The sequence below is a fragment of the Prionailurus bengalensis genome, chromosome X (genome assembly GCF_016509475.1).
Source record: "Prionailurus bengalensis isolate Pbe53 chromosome X, Fcat_Pben_1.1_paternal_pri, whole genome shotgun sequence".
NCBI classification, from domain to species: Eukaryota; Metazoa; Chordata; class Mammalia; order Carnivora; family Felidae; genus Prionailurus; species Prionailurus bengalensis.
Genome location: NC_057361.1, coordinates 126,426,487 through 126,436,370, shown reverse-complemented (window position 1 = coordinate 126,436,370; position 9,884 = coordinate 126,426,487). Strand labels below are relative to the sequence as shown.

The 9,884-nt window shown below is 43.2% G+C and overlaps 1 protein-coding gene across 1 annotated transcript; it reads left to right on the top strand.

The window, feature by feature from the left end:
- The first annotated feature begins 2,765 nt into the window (after positions 1-2,765).
- LOC122477435 (PWWP domain-containing DNA repair factor 3B-like) lies at positions 2,766-9,355 on the top strand. Its single transcript, XM_043570413.1, has 2 exons — positions 2,766-3,695; positions 4,428-9,355. The coding sequence occupies exon 2, from the start codon at positions 4,646-4,648 to the stop codon at positions 7,859-7,861; it is 3,216 nt and encodes a 1,071-aa protein (XP_043426348.1). The 5' UTR covers positions 2,766-3,695; positions 4,428-4,645; the 3' UTR covers positions 7,862-9,355.
- The last annotated feature ends 529 nt before the right edge of the window (positions 9,356-9,884 follow it).

Here is a 9,884-nt window from a genome sequence, read left to right as displayed (position 1 = left end):
CTACAAATAGAATTCAAACCCAATGGAAGCTTAACAACTCTTGCATGTGAAAGTTCATGCTGAATTCATCTGGCACTGGAAAGGTGCAAAAATAGGCAAGAATGTATTTTCTTTTATAACTGAAATGACATAAAATGTGCCTTTATAATAAAAAAGGGGAACTGCCAACTCATCCATTTAAGGAAATACATATTTGGGGGACAGTTTAAACCCACAAAACCTACAGCTTGAAAGAAGCTCCAACAAATAGGCAGTAATTGTAGGGATGGGGCATTGGGGTAAATATGAGAGAATTCCTGCATCTGGGGAGTGGGATGGGGGCAGTCATAGCAAGGAAAGTGCCCTCATTTTGAGACAACACCTCCAGAGGGTTGTTTTCTTTTCCTTTTTCTTTGGAAGTGAAGTGATTACAGCCCTCCCTGGGGAAAGGAGTTAAAGAATAAAGCTTCCAAAACAATTCTAAAACTCATGGCCGTTGATTGGATAAATACTCACTGCCATCAGGCTCTTTCATTCCATAACCAAAGAGCAAATGGAATAGAACAAAAGGTATACCAGGACTTAAAAATTGAAGCTGGTCCATCTGAAGGCTCTACTTCTTGATGGTCTGGAATTGACTGTGAAGTTATAGATTGTGGAGTTGCTATTTATACCATTCCATTTCTGTCTTATTCTATGTGATTTTACTGGGCAGGCATGTTTGATAGATCATAGTAAACTAAAATTCTGGATGCATTTTCATATTCAAGGTCTCTGAGGATTGGGGGTCACTTGGAAAGTTACTTTCGTGTCATTCAAGATTCTAATTTTTTTAATTTTTTAAATTTTTGTTTATTTTTGAGAGAGAGAGAGAGAACAGAGAGAGACAAGAGTGCGAGCAGGGGAGGAACAAAGAGAGAGGGAGACACAGAATCCAAAGCAGGCTCCAGGCTCCGAGCTGTCAGCACAGAGCCCGATGCAGGGCTCGAACTCACGAATTGTGAGATCATGACCTGAGCTGAAGTTGGATGCCTAATTGACTGAGCCACCCAGACACCCCAAGAGTCTATTTTAATTCATTGCCCCTGGTGTGCAAAAAGAGGATCAACACTTAAATATTATTATCTCTTTCTATCATGTCTGTCTATGCACCCACCTGTATACATCTTTAGAGGGAAAGAAGAGAGCTAAGCTTCTGTTAGTATGAAAAAGAAAAAGAAAACCCTCTGCAAGATTAGGTACCAACCCTTCATGGAAGATATTTGGACAATGGGCCAAAGCATATGGTGAGAAGGCCACTTAGGATTTAATATTTTCATTTCACACCCTTCCCTTCTGATTGCCTCTCTCAAAGATGCATCGCTTTAGTAATTGGAAAAACAACCGTAATTGCTGTTTTGGTTGTCTGGTGAAAGTTACTCCATCGAAGTGCTTCATACTTTTATCATAGATATACACAAATGTGAATATGAGAGAGTATTCAAATAGGTGGTATGGGTTTTGTTCTAAGCTTATTTATTCATTTTGAGAGAGAGGGAGGGAGGGAGGGAGGGAGAGAGAGAGAGAGAGAGAGAGAGAAAGCACAAACAGTGGAAGGGCAGAGAGAGAGGGAGAGAGAACCCCAAGCAGGCTCTGCACAGTCAGCACAGAGCCTGATGCAGGGCTTGAACTCACGAACCGTGAGATCATAACCTGAGCCAAGGTCAGATGCTTACCTGAATGAGCCACCCAGGTGCCCCGGTGGTACTGTTTTTAAAACCCTTTTTAGTATCTTATATAAAATATGTACAAATAGAGTCTGTGGACTCACATATTTGCAGTTAGCATTCCTCCTAGGTGATCAGATTACTGATGCTTAACATTTTTTCTACTTTATACTTGTAAACAGCATTTTAGATTTTCCACGTGTATTTTCATTTTTTTTTAAATACGAAATTTATTGTCAAATTGGTTTCCATACAACACCCAGTGCTCATCCCAACAGGTGCCCTCCTCAATGCCCATCACCCGCCCTCCCCTCCCTCCCTCATCAGAAGCCTCAACAGAAGCCTCATCAACCTTCAGTTTGTTCTCAGTTTTTAAGAGTCTCTTATGTTTTGGCTCCCTCCCTCTCTAACTTTGTTTGTTTATTTGTTTGTTTGTTTGTTTGTTGTTTTTCTCCCACGTGTATTTTCAAAATAAGGAGCTGAAAACAACATTTACACTGGAAGCAGAAACATTTGCTTGCATGTGTAGAGCAGAAAGCATGGATTATATGCATCAATATCAGGCATCTTGGGTCACTAACGTCGTTGCTCTGAGTGTGTGTACATATCTGTGAGTGTATGTGCGTAAGTGTGTGTATGTGTGTCTTGGGGGTCGGTAGCGATCTGGTTGGAGCTGAGGTGACTCAGGCCCTCCTGTTTTGTGTGACAGGCTGGCAGGTCCTGCTGCAGGGAGATTGCAGTGGCTGAGTCACCTGTTTTTCCTTCTCCCTTTTGTTCTGTGTCCTCACGTGACACTTGTGTTCTGAGAGCCAGTACGCTGAGTTCTCTAAAGCAGAGGACACAAAACCTGCATGATCGTACAGTCTGGCAAGAAAAAGTGTGTGCGGACTATGCCCAAAGTATGTATAGTTAGTCATACATTTCATATTATATCTATGAGTATGTGTGAAGAAAGTTGTGCATACACACATTTCTTGGGAAATAATATTTTGTATTATGAAATATATCATTTGAAACTGATAATGGATGAGCTAAAATCTATAAATGAATTACTATACATATTTGTACAGTGTATACAGAAAAGCGGAACCCATGAACAGGGAATTTCTGGGGGGGGAGGGATTGAGAGAACAATTGCATTTTCTGCATTACACACATCTGAGTGTTTGAAATGTATTTAAATAAAGTTTTTAAATGTCAGGGGAAAACCACATTGTAAAGAGACTCACAAAAGTTATGTGAAAAATGAGCATTCACATGAAACAGTGATCAAATGTGCTCTTGAGTGAAGAAATATAGTCCTAGGTAATATGCACCAGGCATGTGTATATGGATGCATAGGAAATGTGTGAGAAGCCCATACACCATCATACTGAGAGTGAGCATCTATAATGTATTGCCTCCTGTATATATCTCTCTACACGTTTTATGTTCTCCACAAATGCATTTAGCGTTACTTCAGAAACACCAAAAACACACTTACTTTATAGACTCTGTTTTTGTTACACACACACACACACACACACAAGCCACTACTATCATTAAATCTGTGTGTCTAAGACAGACAAAGGTTGTACTGAAAGTATGAAAGCAGTACTTCCCACTGTTCTGAAATAGGAGGACTAGGATAAACTAAGTAGCTTCACGTGGAGATGTATTTGAAATGCAAAAGAAGGAAGAAAATAGACATGTCTACATTATAAGTGAGATTTAACTAACATTTCTGTTTCAGAATGGCCTGCACTCCAGAGCTGGGGAAGGGAAAATGATGAATCCATCCCCATTTCATTGGCTTAACTTCCCGTCCGCTTTTCTGATTTTCTAGATTGACATTAGAGGTGCATACGTCCTGGGTATCTATCTACATTTGACGTCATTTGATCCCTGGAAGGACAGCGCACCTCAGAAGCACAGAGCAGAATAAAGGGTCTGCTGGACACGCAGTTGGAGCATATGAATCAACAGATGCAGCTCACAGAACCACACCTCCCAGGATTTACGTGGCATTCAGTAAGACGTTCCCATTTTACTAAACATCCCATTTGCAGTCATCTCATGTTGAATCTGGAGTGTGGTTTACTTTGCTCCTCACTCTACAGCCACTTCTTTACACAAATTAAGTGCTTGGTGTGGGGAGGGTGGGGTGGGGGGAAGCCTTTTAAACCACCATAGAGAAATGAAAAAGTGCAGGTCATAGCCAATGGCCCACGCCTGCAGCAACTCTTATGAAGATGGTACCAGTAACCACCATGATGATCTTTGTGAACCTTTGGATTCTAGGCTCGTGCTCTTGAACACAACATTATGCTGACATTCAGTGTCTGTAGGCTGGAGATCACCCCTGGCTTCCCTGGGTACACAGGGTGGCACCAGCACCCCAGAAAATAAAAACTGAAACATTCCCCCAGAATGAACCCGGGGGAGCACAAAAGGCACAGGATGTCCAATACCACAGGTGAGATCTAGAAAATGACACCCACCTCCCCACACAGATGCTCTTTAATATGCAGTCATAACAAGCAGGGCAAGAAGTTGGGTTTGGCAAGTTATAAAACTCCTCTGGTATCTTCTGTATTTTTCCCTGATACTTGCCGTGTATTTTACCCCCCCCCCCCCGTCTGATACACACTCTATTTCTTTGCTTTGCCTCTTATCAATTCTCATTGACCAACATTGTTCTAATTTCACACAAAAGGAGTATTTTTTCTAATACTTTTCTTCTTTTCCTTTTCCACATTCCAGTACTCTCCAATATAGTCCGTTCAAAACACAGGCTCCAGCGACCCTGGGAGATTCAGGTGAAGAAAGACAGGCCACATAAGGTGTAAACCCTTTGTGGTCCTAGGCCAAAAGGTGTGGTGAAGAACATTGCTTTAGGGAACACCTGCCATGGCTGTGGGTATGACGGCCAGACCCTTCAACCTCTATTAATTCCGTCTTGAGAGGAAACTCAAATCATAATGGCTGCTGAGTACATCCTATGCAATTGGAAAGGCCACATTTGGCCAGCAAAGGTTTTGTCCAGATCTGGGATCTCACCAAAATATATGAGGAAAAGAGCACTTTCTCTAGAAGTTCAAATACTCTCAGTAGGTAAAAAAATTAAAGTGAAAAGCACAGACATAAAGCTCCTAAGTGAGTCTCAAATTGAATCCGTTACCTCCTTGCTAGTGGCCCAGTCAAAGGCCAGTGTTCCACCAGGACAGAAAGTGGCCTACAGAAATGCTCTTAAAGTGGCACTGGAGATCCTGAATAAGAGAGCAAATTTCGGTCCAGCAAGAGCATCAGATGGTCTAGAAACCACTACACCATCTCAAAGGGGACCACAAATGCAAGCTCGTAAAAAGTACCAGAAGCCTAAAGGTACCTTACTGAGGAGTCTTAGGAAAAGAAAAAATCTCAAATCGCTGCTGGTGTGTTCACAGAATAAAAACGCCCCAGACAGTGGCCGATCACAGGCGCACACAACCATCACGCATACACTAAGGGAAAGGCGAGCAAAGTCCTCGCGAAGCTGCAGCATGTGCTCAAAGTTCCCATCACTTTCGGAAGATGATCATAAGACAGGAGGCCGACCACACGCACACACAATGGCCACGTGTACTCTAAGGGAAAGGCGAGCAAAGTCCTCGCGAAGCTGCAGCGTGTGCTCAAAGTTCTCATCACTTTCGGAAGATGTTCATAAGACAGGAGGCCGACCACACGTGCACACAATGGCCACGTGTACTCTAAGGGAAAGGCGAGCAAAGTCCTCGCGAAGCTGCAGCGTGTGCTCAAAGTTCTCATCACTTTCGGAAGATGTTCATAAGACAGGAGGTCAACCACACGTGCACACAACGGTCACGCGCACTCTAAGGGAAAGGCGAGCAAAGTCCTCGCGAAGCTGCAGCATGTGCTCAAAGTTCTCATCACTTTCGGAAGATGTTCATAAGACAGGAGGTCAACCACACGTGCACACAACGGTCACGCACACTCTAAGGGAAAGGCGAGCAAAGTCCTCGCGAAGCTGCAGCGTGTGCTCAAAGTTCTCATCACTTTCAGAAGATGATCATAAGACAGGAGGTCAACCACACGTGCACACAACGGTCACGCGCACTCTAAGGGAAAGGCGAGCAAAGTCCTCGCGAAGCTGCAGCGTGTGCTCAAAGTTTCCATCACTTTCAGAAGATGATCATAAGACAGGAGGCCGACCACACACGCACACAACGGTCACGCGTACACTAAGGGAAAGGCGAGCAAAGTCCTCGCGAAGCTGCAGCGTGTGCTCAAAGTTTCCATCACTTTCAGAAGATGATCATAAGACAGGAGGCCGACCACACGCGCACACAACGGTCACGCGTACACTAAGGGAAAGGCGAGCAAAGTCCTCGCGAAGCTGCAGCGTGTGCTCAAAGTTCTCATCACTTCCGAAAGATGATCATAAGACAGGAGGTCGACCACACGTGCACAGAATGGTCACGCGTACTCTAAGGGAAAGGCGAGCAGAGTCCTCGCGAAGCTGCAGCGTGTCCTCAAAGTTCTCCTCACTTCTGGAAGATGATCATAAGACAGGAGGCCGACCACATGCACACACAACGGTCACGCGTACACTAAGGGAAAGGCGAGCAAAGTCCTCACGAAGCTGCAGCATGTGCGCAAAGCTCCCATCACTTTCGGAAGATGATCATAAGACAGGAGGCCGACCACACGCACACACAACGGTCACGCGTACTCTAAAGGAAAGGCGAGCAAAGTCCTCGCGAAGTGGCAGTGTGTCCTCAAAGTTCCCATCACTTTCAGAAGATGATCATAAGACAGGAGGCAAAGGAAATAGGGACACATCAAGAGGTATGTCTTTGCATCACACAGTCAAAGAGAAGGGTACAAGTGCTAAAGATGGAGGCATCCTTCCACCTTTGTCACCAAGCTTCAACCTCACTTTGCCCAAAGCTCACAAAGAAGAGGCACATGACACCTACCCAAGGACCCTGGCTGTCTCCTCTGAAAGCTCTGCCTTCTTGGGGAATGTTGAGGACCATGGAGAGGTTGCCTGGAAGCCAGGCTTGGAAGGTGCAGCAGCATCCTCCAGTGCCCCTAAACAGAGGCGGTGTTATTCACTCGGTCTGGCAAATAGAAAAAGGAAGCTGCAGGTGACAGAGTTTGAGAAAGGGCTGCAAGAACTTCAACCTTCAGTCAACTCAAAGGCTATTAACCCCACCACCCCCATTAAAAAGAATGCCAACAAAGAAATGGGACAAGTGGCAAGCATGGGTTTTCCACAAGAGCCTTGTCCCATTGAAGGAGGAATGATGGTCTGGTTCAAATTTCAGAATCACCCATTTTGGCCTGCAGTAGTAAAGAGTGTCAGCCAAACAGAGCAGACTGCAAGGGTGCTTTTGGTTGAGGCAAACATGCACTGTGAAATGAGTGGCATTCGAGTTCCTCTTCGAAGATTAAAGCACCTGGATTGTAAAGAGAAAGAAAAACTAATAAAGAGAGCCAGGAAGTTGTACAAGCAAAGTGTGAACTGGTGCTTCTCCCTGATTGCCCACTACAGAGAAAGGCTCAGGCGAGGTTCTTTTGCAGGCAGTTTCCTGGACTATTATGGTGCTGACATCAGTTACCCAATTAGGAAAGCCATCCAAGACAGGGATCTGGAGATTGATTTCCCAAAGGTGAATTATGCCGACCTGGAAGATTCTGAGGAGGAGACCTCCCTGGACGGGAAGAGGCCCTGCAAGAAAATTCTCCCTGACCGGATGAAGGCTGCTCGGGACCGAGCCAACCAGAAGCTAGTGGACTTCATCGTGAAAACAAAGGGGGCCGATCACCATCTTCTGGACATTGTCCAAGGCAGGAAACAGTCCAGGTGGCTGGTATCATTTAGGAATTCGAGCAGGTACGTGATCTGCGTTGAAACATACCTGGAGGACGAAGACCAGTTGGATGTGGTGGTAAGACATTTACAAGAAATCTACAAACAAATAGACAAGAAAATGCTGAATCTGGTAAGGGATGACAAAGTGAGTTTTGTTCTGGAAGTTCTTCTGCCAGAAGCAATCATTTGTTCAATTGCTGCACTTGATGGATTGGATTACAAGGAGGCAGAAAAAAAGTACCTACAGGGGCCACCTGTGCATTACCGGGAAAAAGAGCTATTTGATAAAAATATCCTAAAGAAAATAAGAAAGAGATAAGCAACAAGGAGCAAGACTAATTAACTCCCCCTGTACCCACACTTTAGCAGGAAGACCTCTCATTACCCTGTCTGTATGAAATGTGTGATCGTTCCGCTCTCTATGGCATGTAAATATGTTCTGGAAATTTGAGACCTTGGGAATATGCTGGATTCATTTTGGATCCATCTCTAGCACCTGTGGGTAGCACAGTCATCATCTTTTCTAGTACCCAAATGCCTCACAAATTAATTTGTTAAAATATTGCAAACAGTTGTACTTCCCTCTACTTGCTTGGATGTGTTAACTGTCCAGATGTTTTCCTAACATGGCTTTTAACCGTACTTCATATTTTAATATAGCACACACACATTATTTTATTACATGAAAGAGCACTGGTATCAAACATTAAGCAACAATCATTTTTAAAATCCAAGATAGATTCTTACAGAAACAATCTGCAATCTCTCATTCTTTTTGTGACACCTGAGTGTAAATGATTGGGTTCCTTCTTAAGATAATTCCTGAATTTTTTCTGCCATGCTTGTTTGTTTGGGAAAAATAGCCCTGAGAGCTGAAACCAATGACAGAGATGTTTTCTATATATTATCACTACCTTCAAATGGTTCTTGCAAAAGCAGTCTGGAATCCAAAGTTAATGGATCATTTGCACGTAGTCCACACGTGGGTGAATGAAATCTCAACGTGCAGTAAACATTTTGCCAGCCTGTGAAAGATTGTTAAACTCTACATTTCCCTGAGATTCCACTTAACGGAAGTAGCTCTTGTTCAATGGCTGAATGGTTTCCTTAAAACAGACAGGCTCCTGGCTGTCTTCTTAACTGACTGGATCCTTTGCGTATACTGGTTTATCCCCATGTGGATGACAACTAGACTAATCGTACACACCGTTTACCTATTTTAGACCTAGGAGTCCAGGCTCACTGCTAAGAGCCCGTCTGATTGGCACAAATTGTAGGAAAGCTCGCATTTTGCTCTGGACCTGTGTGCCCTAAAATGCAGTCGTTTGTCTGAAGCTAAGCAAGCTTTCTCTTTTGACTTATTCATTGACTAACCCTGACAGGTTCCAACAGTTATGCAGGCTGGAAAGTCATTCCAGGCTGCTTGAGCAATAGATGGACTTGGATCTGGGAACTTGGAAATGGGCTACAGAAAAGTATCCGTTTGGCTAAATATGGCTGTTGTCAGAATACAATGAAACATATGTAACTAAAAGATAAATTCTGAAGCCCATGAATTGTTACCCTACTTGAAACAAGAGTTTTTTGAGACAAAAAATGTTGGGAAAGCTAGTTTACTTTTAAAACTTGTTGTGAAAATAAACACTAAAGGTTTAATATACACCTGAGTGCATTTTTATTCTCAGAGAGAGTCAACTGTCACTCACAGGCCCATGTTATGTGTCCACATGGCCATGTGATTTGTGTGTGTGTAAAATTTTCAAGAGCTAGCTGTTTTGATTCACAATAAAACCACTGTATCTTTCACCTTGAACTTTTGCTTCATCATATTTATATAGATAGATGAATAGATGATAGATAGATAGATAGATAGATAGACACATAATATTTTGGAATTTTAGTAATTTAGTTGTCACCTTTATGGTTCATTATAAATTTTCTTCTAATCCTAAATATTCACTTTTGTACGTGTTTTCATAATTTTAGAAGAGAACCTTCCAAATGGTGTAAGCTTCAGGCCCAACAGAACCTTTTGGGACTCTGCCTGAGAGTCACCAATGACTCCTGAGGCATTCTGCATGAGCTAGTCCACATGACGTTCTCATGGTCCTGGAAAGTACTTGGAAACACACCATCTCCACACTCTGTGTGGACCTTGTGCACTGGAACAACACACGTTAGTTCCTCTATAAACATCATGTCGCTGAGTCAAATGTGTCACTCAACTTCAGCTTTCTCATATAGCCATATTTGGCTCTACATTCTAATATTTTCTTCACTACCTCATTCATTCATTCATTCATTCATTCAGCTGTCCATTGATTCATAGCATTGTGAGTCAG

What these genes read in the sequence shown, in the direction of transcription:
- LOC122477435 (XM_043570413.1), top strand. Translation starts at nt 4,646, where the DNA reads ATGGCTGCTGAGTACATCCTATGCAATTGGAAAGGCCACATTTGGCCA.